We start from the raw sequence: 19,212 nt of genomic DNA on the forward strand, positions 1-19,212 counted from the left end.
CTCAGCAGTTAAGGTACTGAGCAGTTAAGGTACTGGACTAGTAATCATAGGGCTGCCACTGTTGGGCCCCTGAGCAAGAGCCTTAACCATCAAATGCTTTAATTACTTGAACTTATTGAACGTATTTGTATGTTTATTTGTTCTATTATTTTAATTGAAAAGACGCTAATCTGTTTAAATATCAATAACAACTGGAAAAAAATGGGTGCATTAAAACATTTTATTAACTGATAGTGTAGCTTAACTCAACTTCTGTAACCAAATATCAAAATAACGTGTTGTATGTTTTAACTTACTCAGAGTAACAGTTATACAATAACAAAAGCAATCATAAAATATTATTTTATTTAATTAAAAGTCTGCGTGAACTCAAAATTAGACCGTTTAATGCAAACCCATCTCACATTACAGATTAATATTAATACTTTCATTTGTAATTGTATACTTACACATTTTATACTACTTAAAACTTCCAAAGACTCGAACACTCTGGTCCGTGTGCACCAGCCACGGCCGGGATGCATCTTTTTTGGGGGGGGTTTTAACACAAACACTTGGCCCTGTTTGAGAAGGCCTTAATCATTTGCTAAAGATGAAGATGACAAAATTATTGAGTTCACGGAGTAAAACTGGGATCAGCAGCTGTGAAGCTGCACGTCTCGCATTGCTCGAGCCAAGTTTTACTGGCAATTTTTAAACAGCAAGTCCGTTTTGCTTTGGGTGGGGAGTGTTGGGATGAAATAACTTTGGGGTTTATTCTCAGTTCAGTCAATTTTATTGGCCAAACATCAACCATTTGTATTTTTTTCCATATAAATTGGGAATGTATCAAGTATAGACTATGAAAGTGCAAATAACATGTTAAAGATTAGTCACTTAGCAATATAAACTTTTTTTAATGGGTTACAAAATGTGCTTGCTTTTTTTCTCCTCCAAACAATAACTCGCCTTAACACAACAAGCCGTAGCATCTCAAGAAAATAGAAATGATGTCTCGTGATTTAATGCACAGCATACTGTCACATACAGGACACGTCACTTCACATCTAAAAGATGGAAAGAACCTAGCAAGTGCTTTACTATGTTAGCTCCACCATCACTTTCACTTTGGCAACATACATTACTGATTACTGATGAAACACTGCAGGTCAATTCTATTTAGCTCTAGAAAAAAAATCATTAAAAATAATAATAATAATAATAATAACCTCATAGCATTTCACACCATGAGTACACACACACACACACAACATGAGACAGCGTCACATGTGAAGTACAGTACTTTAGTAATTCTACTGTTACTACACGACAGGCTCGTTTCTACAGGGTGGAATTGAACATCACCGCAATACTGGATTTTTTCATGAACAATTAATGCAATTAGCAGCATTAATATACAGTTTTACAATTTTGGGATTTTCTTAAAGCTGCAGTACGTACCATTTTCTAAACACAGTCCTATATGGATACAGTAACAGTATTAGTTAGTAGTTATTAGTAGTTTTGTTATTTAAAAAAACATTTAACATAAGAAGTGCTGCAAACAAATCCACACAAATTATTGGGCCTCATTCATAAGTGCTCATTCCTATAGCCACTGTTTCATTACTTATATGGGAATTAAAATGCTCAGATAACTACTACACACAAACCATGTTTTGTTTCTCATTTTGTAAGTTTTGAGGCAACTTAAAGATCTCTCACCATCTTACAACGCCGTAATAGGAGCTATTCCCCAATCATGTGTGAAAGGTGCACATGGCCATTGTAATTAATGGTCATTGTGATTTGCATATGGACCTGATCACTGGTTCTATTGTTATGCAATGGGCGGTGATCGGTCGCTATGCAAATCAGCTGCATATAAGGTTGGGGTATTCACCACCAGCTCAGACTGAAGAAGTCACTTGGATGAGTGACGAAACGTATCTCTACAACAAACTTGTTTCCAGATGAACTGATTCAACTTTGTGGATTTGTGTACCTGGATTATTGAGCATGCATCAAGAGAACTTAAAGATAATTTACCACCTTTAACCTGTTTATTTAAGGATTTTAACTATCCCTGTGAGTAACATTCACAGCAACATTAACACATGAACAGTGTACGACTCCACAGACACCTCGTCTAAATCAGGCTATTCCACCAAAGAGGCCAAAGGCTGCTTTTTAGAACTTACAAACCTTTTATGGTCTGTAGGTTTGTTCATGTGAAAACAATCTCACAAGCTTTAAACAACGCTGGCTGGTACGACAGGCTGGCAAAAAAGAAGCTTTTTAAAACAATGCCAACTTGGATGATTCTGATACCACATGGAAAAATGTTTTATGGTTAGTTAAGACCAAGATTAAACCCTTTGTTTTTTGTGTGTTATTCTTCTTATTTGATTTGATTTCAGACTTTAAGACCAAAAATACTTTTTTAATCATTGGATAATAATTGTATACAGGTTTTGTACGTCGATCTATTAGAAATGTAACAACACACTCTACCCACAATGCGATTCACGATACTGGGTTCACGATATGATTTTTCCTGATTTTTTAAACTGAAACTGAAGACAAATTATGACAAAGTTTCCTTTTATTATTTCTTCTAAAAAAATAAAATAAAATACTGCATTGTGATTATCTTTTATTGATCTAAATAATAAATACCCTTTTATTTCTTAGGTAGGTACAAACTATGCAAAACAATTTTGAATTAAGCCCAATTAGGCAGAAAACCCTCGAATCTGGCAACCAGGAGTATAGCGCCAGTGCCGTCAGCCAGGCGAGGTGTATAGCGCCAGCGCCCTCTGCTGTTTAAAGTGAATATCGATTCATTTTACATGTGGAATCGATTTGAATCGTGGAATTTTTGAATCTGTTATTAACTGCCTTGTGGTGCATTGTTACATCCCTACTTTCTATTTATATGTTTTTTGCACGAGAAACACCTAGTAGCAATAACTGCTAATAACGACTGCTTTACCTCGTACCTTGGATCATTTTAGATATTTGATTTAAAAATGCATTATGTAAAGAATAAAAACACAAAGAAAACTGGATCAGTGATGTCAATGCAGAGAAAGAGTTTAATTATTTAAAACACAGTGTGTTGATAATGTCAAGTTGGGTTTTTCTACTGCTTGAGGCAGAAACAATGACATCATTGGTCCACTTTTCTTTATCAGTTTTTCATACATTATTTTGAAGTAGGAACTAGATATTCTCAAAGCTCTGGAACTGCACATTATGCTATTAAAACTAGCCAAACACGACTGTTCCCTATAACATTGTGGGCACGTTTTATTTATTTCGATAGATTGTGATTGTGAATCATCATTTAATATTTTAACCCCTTGTAAGGTCTTTTAATATCGTTTATAAATGTAGATCCGAATAAATTGCTCAGGACCAGATCTGGCCCACATGCCACCATCTGATGATCTGGAATGAAAGTTACAGCTTTTAATGGTTTCCTGTAAATGTTTTTTTTTTTTTTTTTTTTAACTATGATAATAAGCAGATCCTTAATATGAATGTCTTTTTAATCAGAACTGGATGTCAGTTTAGCAGAACAATCTACCACACATGTATCAGTATACAGAAGTGAATGCATAGAGGGGCGGCACGGTAGCTCAGTGGGTAGCACTGTCACCTCACAGCAAGAATGTCCTGGGTTCGATCCCCAGGTGGGGAGGTCTGGGTCCTTTCTGTGTGGAGTTTGCATGTTCTCCCCGTGTCTGTGTGGGTTTCCTCCGGGTGCTCCGGTTTCCTCCCACAGTCCAAAGACGTGCAAGTGAGGTCAATTGGAGTCACTAAATTGTCCATGACTGTGTTTGATATAACCTTGTGAACTGATGAATCTTGTGTAATGAGTAACTACCGTTTGTGTCATGAATGTAACCAAAGTGTAAAACATGACGTTAAAATCCAAACAAACAAATGCATAGAGGTTCCCAAAATGAATGCATGATCTGTTGACCAGTCTGGCTCATTTCATATGCATAGTTTTTCATTTTCACAAGGACACGATTATTTTTAAGGAGAATATTGCATTTTAGTATTACCATGATTTATAAGGTCTTGCAGCAGTTCAGTTCATTTTTTTAAACGTATTAAAACGTGTTTTTTGTTTTTTTTATTAATAAATATTACTTAAACACTACTTAAGTGTTTAAAAAGTGTTACGTACTGCAACTTTCAACCTAATGACTTTTTCCTGCTGAAACGATTCAAACCAACACTGCCAATCAGGCCTAAAAACCGGCAGTTTATTCTATTGTCCGGGGCATTTATAGAAATGTATATCAAAAATCTATTTTTGAAAAGGCTAACAACACTTCTCAGTAGTTATAATTAATTAGTTTAAAGCGCATGTTTTAAAGTGGCACTGTAAAAGGACATGTTCTTGACACGTGGACAAAAACAGTGGCTTTCATTCTTTTCTTTTTTTACATTATCTATTAATTCATTTTTTTTATGAAAGACATTCAATTTTAAATAAATAGAAAATCTATTTTTTTTTCTTGGAATATATTAGGTCTGGCATTTTTTCTTTATAGTGGCTGAAGCACAATGGCATCACATACTGTACACACATCATCTCAAACACTCAACTTATTGTAGCGCTGTTAACGTCAGTATGGAATAAAAGATACAGGGGGAAAAGCCCAAAAGCAGGATTCCCCTGATGAGCCTGTGTTAATAACTGCTTTGTTTTTTTTTGTTTTTTTTTTTAAAGATGAACCAGGGACGAACTAAACGGTGAGCAAGAAAGTCTAAAATTGTCCATAAAATGTCAATCTGGAGACTGTTGCTTTCACTGGCATTAGAAATGACAGTGACGCCATGTACGTTGAGCACTCGAGAGATGCGGCAATAAATAAGATTCACAGAAAAGGCACTGTAATAAGTTGCGTAGAGTAACCGTTCCGAAGGCTCGCTGCAGCGTGACTGCAGGTTAGAAATAAAACTGATACTGTATTACTCTCCATTCGACAATACCAGTGGTATATTACAGTGATTAGGTTTGACCAAATGGGGAAAAAAACTGACACAGCTGCACTTTTATTTCAAAAAAGTGCTGCTAGGGTTCATTTCTCCGATACTACACACCGGGTTTAAAGGAAGGATTGTGTTTATAGAGGGGGGCTTATCAGCCCTCAGCAGCAGGCACAATCAGCACACCGTCCACTAGCTGTGTGAACTCGGTGAGTGCTGGCTAGTGTTTGTGGCACTACAGTAACACCCATCACCAAGACAAAGCAGATTTTTTTTGTTTGTTGGTTTGCTTTTTCACAAACGTACCTGCTCAGACTGTGTAAGACATTTAGACCAGCTGGGCTCCCCAGCTGAACCAGTCCTGTTTCATACAGTAGACCTTTTCTGTGAAAGAGCTCCGACAATTCTATCCTGAAGCTTATTACAGTAATCAGTCCTTGTGATAGACGGCTCCGATCGGTGAATTCTGATTCCGACTGCGTTCTTTTTGTACTCGTTTGCCTCTTAAAAAGTATTTCTAATTATGAAATGACACATCATGCCCTCAAAGCACAAACACACAGGCCTGCAGCAATACACACCAGACAGGAAGTTTTGTTTCGAGACGATTTCAGTGTTCTTAAAATACGTTTGTCCCCCTAAACTCATCATAAATGATTTGCTCACTCATTGTGGGGCTAACAGATCAATTTCATACAAGGTGCACTTGACCTTCCCATTCGGAGGAGCTGCTGCTCGGCTGTTCGGGATCAGAGGCGCATTTTGTGGAGTCAGAGTGGCAGGGCTGAGAAGAGCTTAAGGTTTCACCAGTGGAGGGCACAAGACTGGTTGCGCATGGCACCTCCACGCTCACCAGGTCCAACTGAGTGGGTCTGACAGGCTCTCGCTGGTCTGCGTTGCTGTACTCACAGGCCTCGAGCTCGCCCTCTGCTGTCCACTGCTGGAAGGGCTTTTCTATCTGTGGCTCGGAGCTGAGCTGAGAGCCGAACTCCGGCTCGAGAGAAGTGGCAGAGGGAACCAGACTGATGTTCTGAGGGTTCATGTCATGAAACCAAGCCATGATGTTCCCCAGAAGATTGGCGTTATCAGCAGAGTCCAAGTCGGCAGAGTTTGTGTGTCCCAAGGAAGGTGGGAAAGGGCTTCCTGTGGACTCCCGACTTGGATTCCCAAGATTGTTGAAGCGCTGGGGGACGTTCTGGCCGCTCATGTTTCCCAGCTTCTTCAGACTGTCTTCAAGCTCCAGGAGCTCAGAACTGCTTAATGCGGCGCGGGGTACGTCCACGCCATGCAGCAGTGGGTCCAGCCTGGAGGGCAGAGAACTGCCGATAGCCCCTAGAGATGCCTCGTGAGCCAGAAGCTCCTGAGTGTCTATAGTCCCTCCTTCGCCCACGGCTAGGCCGGACTCCTGCAGAGAGAGCTGGATGGCCAACAGGATGTTAGGATCATCTTCATCCAAAGAGCTATGGGGCTGCAGAACAGGGAAAAAAAGCTATTAGTTACTGTTTAAGTTCCCACTGTGGATTTGGTTAGAACAGTTTTGTTTTTTGACTAGTAAAGGTATTTCATTTTGTAACAACATGCAGTCACCCAGATTTCAATAAATCTGTTTAAATGTAATAAATATACAAGCAGACATTTGACATTTGAATCGTATCATGCATTATTATCACCATAAGACCTTCGATCAGCTTTACTTTTATCAGATTTACTTTTAATGATATAAGAGTGGAATTTATTGTTAAGAGAGAGTTAAAACTTACCATAGGTAGACCTTGTCGCTGACTACAACCTACTTGGTCTGAATCTGAAAAAAGAAAATGCACATCTTTATTGGTTTATTTTTTTCTAATTTTTCCCCCTTTATCTCCCAATCTAGTAATTTCTTAATCCGATTGTGAACCCTCTGCCGCTTGTACAACCCCCACGCTGATCATGAGAGCAGGATCACCACAAGCCCCTTAAGTTCTGACTGGTGGATCAAGACGAGCCAGACTTGTGGCTCGAAGGGTGTGTGGTACAGAACAGGAATGTCTAAGGCAGGGTTTTCCAAACTTCTTTTTAAGCAACCCACATTTCGTCCATGATTTTTTACATGACCCAGGCAACACTGCTATGTACAATCTGGTCAAACTGTGGTTTACAATATGTAACATAAAGCCTCCACAAGGGGGCATTTACATACAGGTTTATTTAAATATTATTGTTTTTCTCTGCGACCCATTATTTTTGCCTGGACCCTTACCCAGGGTTTAAAAAACCCTGCTCTAAGATAGGATGGGGCTGGTCCATTGTGGGCTTTGTAGGCAAGCATCATTGTTTGGAACTGAATGCGTGCAGCTACAGAAAGCCAGTGAAGATATCGCAGCAGTGGGGTGATGTGGCAGTGTTTAGTTTGGTTAAAAATTTAGCAGTACTTTTTGCTTAATGGAACCTCCAACAAATAACCAATAAAAGGCATCATCACAACGTTTGTAGCCGTGTTCAGAAGCACTTTTGAGGAATCACATCTCAGTTTAACTCAGTACAACTGAATCCATATTGAAGATGGTGCCCTATTGTAAACACATGAGCTTACAAAGGCCTGCATTTGGTTAGCATTGCTTAAATATGTCTCAGCCAGCCTTAACCTAACAGTCTTCAACTCAGTAGCTGATTTCATGCAACTGCAAGTACCTAAAGTGCTGAGGTTGGGCTCATCCGAGTCCGGGGTGTTGCTGCGCAGGCTGGAAAGGTCTCCACGCCTGCGCTGTCTGTGTCTGCGCCTGTACTGGAACTCGGCATACTCCTGCAGGGCAACACAGCAAACAGAACGAATCAAGCACTCAAGTCTTTAGGCCTGTGCAAAGAAAACAAAAAGGCCCCTACACAGTGGAGGAAGTACAGCCTGCTAGAGACACGTTGATAGGAAAAGCTTCTAACAACCATCATATTATTCTAACATAAATCCAGGCTTGTCGGACCACTGCACTGCAAAGCTGTGCAAAACAGTTCAGTTTACAAGCCGAATCACATCTGGTCAGCGCACGTGCTGCAGTGATCTTCCAGGACAGGATTTAAGCAGTTATCTACAGTATATGCACATTATATGCTTTATGAGTCATGCACAATGGTATTCAAGAAATCAGAAACAGGCATCAATTCCATTATATCAGGAGGCCGAGCACAATTTACCTTGCAATTCATTTTTAGGAATTATTTTTTTTTTTTTCCAAATACAAATGAAATGCAAGAGAAAACAAAGTTAATCATTAATCTCTGGTGTAGCACTTTTTTGTTCGTCTTGATAAACATTAAAAATACCTTATTCTAGACACATTATTAAAATAAATAAAGGGAAAAAACCAGCATGCAAAAGAAAACAGGTTTATTAGTAAAACAAAGTGCTTTATACCATATTTTTTAATTTATTTTGTACGTTATTTCCAAATATTATGGCAGCTACCAGGTTGTAAAAATGTATGTTTTTTATGTACATAACTAAGAAAAAATGGTAAACATTAAAAACTGTTAGCATTTTCATACAAGTGGTTTGCTGAGAGGTGTCACTCTACAACAAACACTAAAAAAGACGTTGTAGGACATAATCCTTCTGATTTATGTTAACAATCCATGAATATACGAAAGGAAAATAAAGGAAGCATGCTGCCAAATAAAAAGTATAGAATGAAAAAGAGTGATGGAGTGCAGATGACAGGTACCATTCTGTATCTGATGCTGCCATCCCTGAAATGAAAGAATACTAGGTTTTCAGTAATACCTGCCGCTGGCCTCCTGCATTTTGAATGTGGACTCTCGGATCAATTCCTCCGAGAATTGCCTGACTCCCCTGGATCTTTAGATTAGAACAGAATAGCAGTGGAATACCATTCAGCTATACAGGAACATACGCATGCTTGTTCTGGTCTACAAGTCTTTACACAGCAGGAATATTTAGGCATCTAAAGAACTCTTATTGAAAACATTCTGACAGTCACAAGAAAAAAGCAAATGCAACAATAAAGGCAGGACAGACTAATGTACATTAGATAAATAACATCAGATAACATCTTGTTTTTATCTAATACCATGTGTAACAAGTGTAGGTTTTGCATTTAACTTTTTTGGATTTTTCCCCCATAGGCTGCCCAAATTGATCATTTCCAATTTCTAGTCAGTGCTGGCCGAGGAGTGCTAAGACTGTCACATGCACCATCTGACGTGTGCAGTATCAGTGACCGAGCCTCGCAGGGAACCGTTCCATGCACAGATATTCACACTATGTAATCTGCGAATACCCCACTAGCACAGGCTCCTCAACCAGACAGCAGGCGTCCCAATTGCACATCGGCAATGAATCCCACTTGTCCCATTTGTTCATTAGTAACACACAATATTTGGGCAAAAATATGTGGATAAACTCAAATTCCAAACCCCCCTGACCTGGGCACTGGGTTTTAGTTTGGGTTACCAAAAAAGAATTATTCATGATTCATTTTTGAAGGTACACTGCAATAATTAGTGCTTTTGTCAGAACAAGTGTATTAATGTGAAGCTGCCCCAGTTCAGAGGTCAACATAAGTGAATGAACACATCTGAAGCAAGCAAATATTTAGCCTTCTGCTGCAGCATATTTAATTTTTAAAAATAGCCTTTTTTGATCATCTTTTTGTGTGCATTTTACCCCATTTTCTCCTAATTTAGTGTAGCCAATCCGCCAAGACACAGTACATAATTTTAAGGTTAGTGGTCCTAATGAAACAGACGTGAGAAGAAGAACAAAGAAACTCTCTAGCAAATCTTTTTCCCTAAGCAAATGTGTATAATAGAACATTTAAACACAAGCAATGAGAAAAAGTTACCTCCGGAGATGCGAACCCCAAGTACTCCCAGTCCCACGTGCCCCCTGCAAAACTGTAGAAATACACAAACGTAAGTGTACCCAGCTGTACGGCCTGTATGTGCCATGTGTTCACTTACAAATCACTTACGTCCTAATCCAAGTCAATTCAGGAAATCTTTGCAACGAATGTTTACTTAACATGATCTCATTATCTATAGAGCAGATATATTTCTACCTGCGTCGGGGGGCTTCCGGTGAGTCGTTGGGGGCCACTCCGCGTGCCACAGAAGCCAGGAACTCCTGCCTCTTCTGCTGAACCAGGCAGGCAGCACGGATGATCTTATGGCGAGGGGTACGGAGGTAGGGCCTGTTTACTTTCTGGGCGAGGTCCTCCGTCACCATCTCCAGATCAGTCTTAACAAAGCAGCAGATGAGACAATATGAACCCGCACAGACTGATGATCCATTGGCTTTGTGATACTTGTACTGTGAATTTGGTTTGTTGGTGATGTTGATTAGCGGTACCTAAGTATGATGCTACACAGCACATCATTTTCATATAAATATCATAGGCTGCATTTAAATTTTGAAATGTCAGATACAAAAGGAGGCACCAGAATTCATATACACACAAGCTGCTTGTAGTAAGAGTATAGCCTACATGTAGTTTATACTTTAAAAGCTGCAAAGAGAAATTTCTGAAGGAAAGGACATAAACATGAAGAGCAGTGACTGACAGCTTAGTGGTTAAGGTACTGGACTAGTAATCAGAGGTCTAAGCCCCATCTTTGCCAAGCTTAGTGCTGAATTAAACTGTGCTAGAACCATTACCAACCTAACACTTAACTCTATTTTTTAATCTATTTCTTTTTTAATTGAGAAGCTGACCAGGTTTTCCATTTTACTGGATACTGTATATTATACAACAGTTAGTTCCGACCTTACAATCTGATTGGTTGAGAAGCGTTCTAACTGTGCTGATATTCGTGATAACAGCACGGCCTTTTCACATCACAACTGTATTACTCCGCTGACGCGTTGCCAGTAACGACAAGCTTCATGCACACAAGCCGCCGGTTGTTAACATATACAAATAATGCAATAACTCTAATAAATAACTAAATTCTATCTTTTAATTCTTAATTAATTTTATTTTTAGCTTTTTCTCCTTTTCCCTTTCATCTTCGCTTATTCATATTCGCTTATTATTTTTATTCCAAACTAGCATTACTTTGTAGTGTTAAACTATATGCCTTTTTAGTCTACTGTGTTAAGGCAGGGTAGGGAATCTTTACCGTTGCATAGCAGCAACTCATTCGTTTTGAAACTACTTTTTGGCGGAAGGTATTGTCAATATTAAAGCATATTCAATATGAAATTCAGGGCTTCTTTGATTTATTTTCTTTCTTTATTTTGTAAAAACTGTTGTATAAAAGCAATAGAACACTTGAGGTCGTGTGTTATCGCGAATAACACACTCCCTCTCGTGTTCTATTGCTTAATAACAGTATAGAGTATATAACTGTAGGCTAGCGTCATTTACAACTGCACCACCAGAGCAACCAAAATCAAAAAAAAATTTCAGTATCAGTAAGAGCAATGAACACGAATGAAAACTCTCTATTAAACGTTTTGTCCACCTCTCTTTTAAGTCGCACTATAAAATAGAATAAAATGACGCTCTATTAAACTTGATGTAATATGGTGGTATTAAAGATTACCACATACACTTTTTTTCTATCATAATCCTGGTTTGTTTGATAGGATTGTGCACCAACAGAACTGAACAATGTTATGCTGGTTGTTACTTTGTACAGCTGTGAATACAAACAAGAGTGGAAAGCCTCTGTATCATAACTAACACTGTATGACTGTATGGATTCTGTGTTCATTGCTATTAGCATGCAAGTTAGTCGAGGCGCTTCCACTGTAGCCTGAGGTTTGGATTCGACACGAAACTAGATGTGGAACGAACAAGTTTGGTGGAACTTTAAATACAAGGTTGGTTATACCAATGTACATTTTAATAACCTGACCGTACTATTTACTCATGGCTGTGGTTTTACCAACCTGCATAAGTTCAAAGATTTCTTTCTTTGTACTTTTGGGCTCCAGAAAGAAACCGTATGGGTAAGAGCACTTGAGGATACGACGTGTCTTGAGAAGCTCGTGCACTGCATCTTCGATGAAAGTGGTGTCTGGAGCACCTCCTTCTCCTACAACAGCAAAACAAAGTGTGTCTTAATTCTGTATGAGTGAGCTGCCTGCACTGACATGAGGCGTTATAACAGGTGAACATGTACAATCTTACTTCCACTCAGGACTTTGCTCAACTGCTCCATCTTGTCTTTGGCTGTTTTGAGAAGACGATCTTCCAGCTATAGGACACAGTCAGAGGGGAGAGGGATAACATCAAGATGGCACATCAAGAAAACTTAAAAATCTGAAATTACTACTAAACAATTTATCCTGGTAAGATCCTCAGCAGACCCAGTTCCTCTGGGAAACACTGAGCACAAGGCAGGAAGACCCTAGACAGGGTGGCAATCCATCACAGTGCTCTGGCCACCCAACCCCCCTCCCCCCCCAGACATAGCATGATCGTACCTGTGGCGGGCTGGCCTCATTTCATTTTCAGGGCAGTTGTGGCCAAGCGGTTAAGGTACTGGATTAGTAATCGAAAGGTTGCTGGTTCAAGCCACACCACTGCCAGGTTGTCACCCTAAGCAAGGCCCTTAACCCTCAATTGCTTAGACAATATACTGTCACAGTACTGTAAGCGTCTGCTAAATATCGAAAATGTAAAATTAAAGTAAATTTTGTTTGTTTTTATTGGACAGTAGCCGTCCCAGTCACAGCAGCAGGATGGTGACTCCACATCCAGCCTTTCTTTTCTCAGACTCGGCCAACTGTGTTTGTAGGGGTGTGCCAGCGCATAGATTGCTCCAGTACCAAGCGCCCCTGCTGTGACATCACTCATGTTCTTTATTCAGTGGTGCTGCTCTTACACTGCAGCTGTTAGACTGTCCCATTTATTACTGGCTAAAGAAAGAAAAATAGAAAAAAATCTAGATTTAGGACACATTACCTTTAAAAGGCAACATTACCTGGTAGCTGTGCTCATGATTCTTGAAGCGGGTGTAGTAGTGCATAAAACGATCAAGTTCCTGGTAGCTCTTGTGCTTTTTCTCAGCCTGAATGTTTTAACAAATACAAAATGAAAGACGTGGATGAGTGAAAAACATCAGACCATTTCCAAAGTGTGGTACTGAAGCTGTATCTGTAAATCTCAATGAAGGTACGTACCTCCACAGTCATTTCTTTAGATTGCTCCTCCACCTGCTGAATGACCTCGTAACGAGTGCACCGGTAATATCCACCTGTAGAGGAGCTGTGCTTCTTCCACTCCTCCAGGCAGATCCAGCAGAAATCATATTTGCACTGTAGAACAGCACAGAAAACACAATCAGCTTTCACACAAGAGCACGCAGTGACAAGATACTACTGTATATAATCCATATATAAAATAAGCTTTTCCACAGCGCTAGATTTTGCTTTAAATTGCTTTATTTGTTTATGGATACATCAAATGAAGAAAGAAAATGACTGATGTAGGATTAGAGTAGCAGGAGATTTTAGTAATACACAGTTATTTTACCCCTACATAATACTGCTAATCTTAAAACCTACTGCTAGCAGTACTAAAATCGCTTGTTAGAGGCTATCAAGGCTAAAGGATGTTCTTAGACTATGGGTTGATAATGGATGTTTGCCAAGAGAACTAGATGTTTTTCTTTTTAACATTAAGAATTATGTGAACTGATGTTGCCAAAATTGCTTGTACATATCAATATATTCTTTTTCTGTTTAATGAGACTTCTTGTTGTATATTTCTATTCAATTCTATACACATTACCGTAATACCTTTTAAGCTGAGAGAGGTTAAATATTTGCCATTGCACCTGTATTTAATGGCCCAGTGTTTTTCAACTAACCCACCTAAATATTTACATTACTATACACTTAACATGTTTTTAAATTATATAAACATCTCAGAATAAATAACTACAGTACTGTGCTCACAGAATATATTGTTTTACTATGCTTGAAGGCAAGATATGTTTAAGGTCACCATATAAGGTGCTATGATATGTTACAAAATACCACAGCACATATAAAAATCTAAATCTTATTCAGGTTTGTTTAAAATTTGGGTCATGACTGAAATGAAATATTTATGCCCTAGAACAGATTTTAAAAGAGCACCTTGGCACACTGCATGTGGTTACATCCCTCATTCTTCTGAATGGGAGACTTGCAGTTGGCACAGGGTTTGGAGTTGGTGAGTAACCACAGGCAGTTGGCAGCATCTTCATATGCTTCACTAACACCTGCCACTAAAACAGAAAATAACGAATACAGATCACCACCCTGCCTTAGGTACAGTCACATTTCTGGAAATACATTTACATTAATAGCATTCATCCATAGTGCTTTACAACTGTGACAGATGCAACACACGCAATTAAGGGTTAAGGGCCTTGCTTTGGGACCCAATACTGGCAACTTGGTGGTTGTGGGGCATAAACCAGCAATCGTCTGACGACTAATCCTTTAAGCTACCAGTGTATACTTGTTTAGATAAACAGCCAAACTGGTTCAAGCTGACAGCAAGCTATGGTCAATCAAATGAGTCCCAAAGCACAAGCCATTTTAAACCTCCCTAGTCACCAGACCTGAATCCAATAGAGCATTTTGGAAATGTGGTAGAATAGCAATGCTAAGCTGAGATTCTATGATCTGAGAATGAAGGTTGGTGGGATGAGAGGTTATTGAATACTTTTAAAGGGAAAAAAAACACTTACATTCTTCTGGCCTCATGTCATTGACCTTTTGCAGCCACAGTTTCCATGTTTGGCAGTCGCAGGGTTCATGAGCCTCTCCTTGGCACTCCCTACAGAGTCACACAGAAGACAGAGGGTAAGGAATTTGCTTAATCCCAATGTTCCAATGAACTAAAAGTACAAATCCCATTTGTAAACTGCAATAAAAACAAGAATCTGTAATTTATTATTTAACTATCAAAAGAATAAAAATGTAATGGTTTCATTGATCAACTTAATTTTATTTTGTAAATAATAGGCACATTTAGAATTTGATGCCTGCAAATCACTTAAATAAGTTGTTTACCACTGTGTAAACTTACCTTCCCCATTATATATATATATATATATACTAACATACATGCGTGTGTGTGTGTGTGTGTGTGTGTAGATAGATGTATATATTTATATATAGGGGTAGGTGACTGGACACTGACCAGCAGAAGAGATGCCCCTTGCCACAATCCACCGCCGGAGCCTGAAGCAAAGGGAAGCTAAGCGGGTCGGAGGCGCTGGCACCAGGCCCCTGCCTCGCTAAACGCACCGCCCTCTCACAGCCTGCCCGCGGGCACCACCGTATGGCGGGGTTATTCTCCACAAATGCCTGCCAGACAAAAGCAAAAACATAAAACAAAAAAGATGAAGCCAGACAGAAAGAACAACAACCTAAAACTAACCCTAAAGCTGCACACTCTACATTCTGAAATCTAACCACCACCAATCTCCCCTGATTATAATAATAATGGCTCTATTTAAAAACCCGGCTAAGACTGTTGCGAGACCGTTCACTTGAATCCTAAGACTGGTACTCCTCAGCTCCCACCGTTTGTCAACAAAGTCATGTCGTATTCACTGCACAGCAATAAATGGGTTTTTAATGCAGAGTAGTGAGCACAAGACTTTAACAGCACAGAGCCAACGATTGTTAACTGTATTATTTCAGGCATATCAGATTTATAATAAATCATCGGGTTCATTTATGTCTACCGAACAATGCAACCAGCATGTATTTTAGTGATCTTTGACCCCAAACAGCATTATAACAAAACAAAAGCATCCCAGCTAAAGATTCAGAGTTGTTATGACAACATAATATTGTTTGCCTGACGAGAGCTGTGGCATTGTAAGGTGCCACAGCTCTCGTCAGCATTCAGATGGGAAGGATGTCGGATACCTTTTAACTCATGGTTTAATATCACACTGCACATTAAAGTTCCTGAAGGAAAATGTGCCTAAATGTCACTAAGCAGTGACGAGGGTTAAATTAAAAGCTGGGTCAGCAGACATGAAGCAAATAGTGACTCATTGTAGGTGCAAAATTCAGTAATAAGTAACAAAAAAGCAAATATTTCTGTGAGGTTTTTGTTTGCTTTTTTTCTTTCAGCCGCTCTGTATTTAGGGGACGCCACAGCAAGTCACTCTGGTCTGCATATCTGATCTGGCACAGTTTTTATGCTGGACACGCTCAAGGGAACACTTTAGATTTGTTACATCCAAACCCTAACAAACATCAGACACACAGAGATAACAACCTCAGATTTATTGCAAGATAACCTCGCAGAATTTCAGACAACTTCTGGATTATTGGAAGAACAGATACTCTATATGATCATTTAATTTCCTGATTAAAAACTGTATAAAATATATAAATAAATAAATAAATGTAATCAAACTTGCTATAATCTGTGTAAAAACAAAGAGTGCTCAGGTGCCACAGCAGTCTAATGCACCAGCACACCAGTGCAGAGTGTTTGAACTTGCTTGTTCAAATCTCAGCAGACACACCGACCTGGAAAGGCATCCAGAGACATAAAATTATCCCTATTTGGGGAAGGGAAATTTTTCTTTCCTTTGCTGACACAATATGCAAACTCCAGGAGTGGTCTGGGTGTATGCGTAAATCAGTGGCGGCTGCTGGTCTTTCAAAGAGGGGAAGCTCATTGTCGGCTTACATCATAAAATTTGTCAATTTATTTACACATACATTCTGCCCTCTGTTCCTTTTACAAGAAAACGGCCTGAAATGGGTTGCAGTTTGTCTTTCGACTTCACTCGCAAAATCCGCGATGGAACTGAAGCTCCCAGTGATTAAGTGACTAATGAAGTGTATTGCTTTGGCAATACGAATGTCCCTATTTGTCATGCCAATAAAGCTTCTTTTTAGTTTGAGTTTGAGAAGTGACGCTGTAGCGCTCAAACAAGCTGTCAATCATAACGGGATTCAGCCTTTCCACTGATCCTCCAATCATCTTGCAGAAGCTCAGCGTCCAGACCCGCACACAGCTCCATTCACCCCGAGAGACGCTCAGCGTCCGGGGGCGGGACAAAATCGAGGCATTTATCCAATGACCGGCGAGTTTCGGAGCATAAAAAAAAAACCTCAACGCAGTCCCATAGAAGTGAAGAGACGCTCAGCTTCTGCGGGCAAATGCATTGACGCTATGGGAATGTATGAGTTAAGTTAAGAAAATCGAGTCGATTTGTGATAATTAGCTGATTCTGAACAAACTCGTCTTCGAGATATACGTGTTCTAATGCATTTGTAGTCAATGAAATGTTAACACAACTGTACATATTTGACCATTTAATTTTGGACATTTTAGGGGAAGCTGAGCTTCCCTTGCAGTCTTAGAGAAATCGCCACTGGCGTAAATGGGGGTGGGGTCAATGGAAGCTTAGCATGTCTCTTAGTACACGAAGTGGCTCTATGTGGGAACCAAACGCTGGCAGGTGATAACAATGGCTCTCCGGCTCTCCTTGATTAGATCAGGAGTTGTGCAAGCAGCAGCAAGCAGATCCACAGTAAGGAATTGGAAATGACTAAACTGGGGGTTTGGGAGGTTGTGCAAGAGATGATTGGGGAGATACTTAAAGCCAGATCAGTCTGTTGACACCCAGTATCTGATATATTGGTGTGTGACTTGGAAAACAAGTATGCTTTGCCTTTGTTCCAGCTGCTCAAATGAACGACCGACTGCTAATCAAAGGAGCTCAGACTACATTTCTGACCATTGTTCATTTAAAACATGAAAAACACAAGCAGCGGTGAATTCAGTACTCAGTGTAAACAAAGGTTTACCTTAATGTCAAACTGCAAGTAGCGCTTATCCATCTCCCTGGACACAACACTTTCTATAACCTCCACAGGAACCAGCTGGAAGCAGTCATAAGCCGGGCAGAAGATGTTATGGGCCTCTCCCTCCTGGATCTTCATATTCAAAAAGCTGCCAAAGAAAGACACCCATGTTACACCAGTTTGATGAACAATACCAGAAGTAAGCTTACAACGTGCATTCTATTTCCTATTATTGTTCAACATAAAGGAGCATCTCTCACCTTTCCCAGCATCCTCTGCAGAACTCATGTCCACAAGGAATATCAACGGGCTCTTCAAACATGGAAGCAGCACACATACAAATGCCACACTAAAAAAATCAAACAAAGTACATTTAGAAAGCAGTGCAGTTTAACCTGATCAGTACTTAAAGAATAAAGAATAATCAGTGCAACTCAGACAATCAGACAAAAAGAAGTGGCCAACCATTAAAAATGTTAACACTCCTTTAACGTTGCTTCTCTCATTGGGATTGTTTAAAAATAGTCAACTGATCAACACGTCACAAGTGGAATGAATTTAGAGCTTTTGCATTCGGAAGTGCTGTAAATAGCTCTGAGAAAAGACCCATAAATCTCTAATGAGCTCATGTTTCTGTGACCACTCGTATAAGACAGAGAATTTAGTTCAGTCAAATCAACCAGATGTCCATTTAGAACTCCACTAAAAAGGCCGATTATTAAGACTGTGCTCTGACTGTCTGAGCACTATGAAGTAGCCATTGTTTCACTACAGTCAGCTTCGGAGACCTTTCCGAACAGAATTCTGACTAAATCAAAGCGTTAAAGCTAGGCAATCAGCCAACATTGAATAAAACGTCTTGGTCAAAGCTGATGGATACAGTTTAGGTTAAGCAAAGTTTGTTTTTTAGCATTATTGTTAAGGTGGCATAATTGATATTGGCTCTTTCAGTAAACTGCTAATGCAACTAAACTATGGTGAAAAAAGCATTTAAAAAAAAATACAGCTCTGTTATTCCCCTGCTTGATTAAGATAGAAGGATTACACTATGAGGTAAGTTATAGCATTGCACAGCCAGTGACGTTTCTATGTTTTCTAAAGGCGATGCTCAAACAAGCCACAGTAAATAAGATGGGCTGTGTTCCAAATCATATCCTGCCATACTAAATACTATGTCTGTTAAGGGCACTGTCAAAAAAGCAGTTACACAATAAAGATTGTTAACTGAAACTCATATAATTCCTTCCTATTAATGACTAAATAAAAGTGTCCTACTCATAAGATAACATCTCAAGTAGGAAAGCCCTGCCTCACAATTGTGAAGACACAATGCAGAATGCTATTGTGACTGTGGCTACTGCAAATGAGACCATGCTGTGAACATAAATCTATGATGAAAGATTTGGTCATGAAACTATAAAACCCTCAGAACAAGTCATAAAACT

The 19,212-nt window shown here is 39.4% G+C and overlaps 1 protein-coding gene across 1 annotated transcript in view; it reads right to left on the reverse strand.

Moving 5' to 3' along the window:
- Nucleotides 1–205: 205 nt before the first annotated feature.
- Nucleotides 206–19,212, reverse strand: part of ankib1b (ankyrin repeat and IBR domain containing 1b) — a 34,901-nt gene continuing 15,894 nt past the window's right edge. Inside the window, exons 7-20 of the mRNA XM_062992556.1 lie at nucleotides 18,028–18,116; nucleotides 17,771–17,915; nucleotides 15,129–15,295; nucleotides 14,674–14,762; nucleotides 14,075–14,205; nucleotides 13,115–13,249; nucleotides 12,916–13,002; nucleotides 12,120–12,186; nucleotides 11,879–12,024; nucleotides 10,044–10,222; nucleotides 9,828–9,879; nucleotides 7,663–7,774; nucleotides 6,750–6,793; nucleotides 206–6,457 (exon numbers count right to left, since the gene is read on the reverse strand). Coding sequence (XP_062848626.1) covers nucleotides 5,681–6,457; nucleotides 6,750–6,793; nucleotides 7,663–7,774; nucleotides 9,828–9,879; nucleotides 10,044–10,222; nucleotides 11,879–12,024; nucleotides 12,120–12,186; nucleotides 12,916–13,002; nucleotides 13,115–13,249; nucleotides 14,075–14,205; nucleotides 14,674–14,762; nucleotides 15,129–15,295; nucleotides 17,771–17,915; nucleotides 18,028–18,116 — 2,220 coding nt within the window. The 3' untranslated portion in view covers nucleotides 206–5,680. The remainder of the gene's footprint in view (nucleotides 6,458–6,749; nucleotides 6,794–7,662; nucleotides 7,775–9,827; nucleotides 9,880–10,043; nucleotides 10,223–11,878; nucleotides 12,025–12,119; nucleotides 12,187–12,915; nucleotides 13,003–13,114; nucleotides 13,250–14,074; nucleotides 14,206–14,673; nucleotides 14,763–15,128; nucleotides 15,296–17,770; nucleotides 17,916–18,027; nucleotides 18,117–19,212) is intronic.

The sequence above is a fragment of the Trichomycterus rosablanca genome, chromosome 3 (assembly GCF_030014385.1).
Source record: "Trichomycterus rosablanca isolate fTriRos1 chromosome 3, fTriRos1.hap1, whole genome shotgun sequence".
Classification (NCBI taxonomy): Eukaryota; Metazoa; Chordata; class Actinopteri; order Siluriformes; family Trichomycteridae; genus Trichomycterus; species Trichomycterus rosablanca.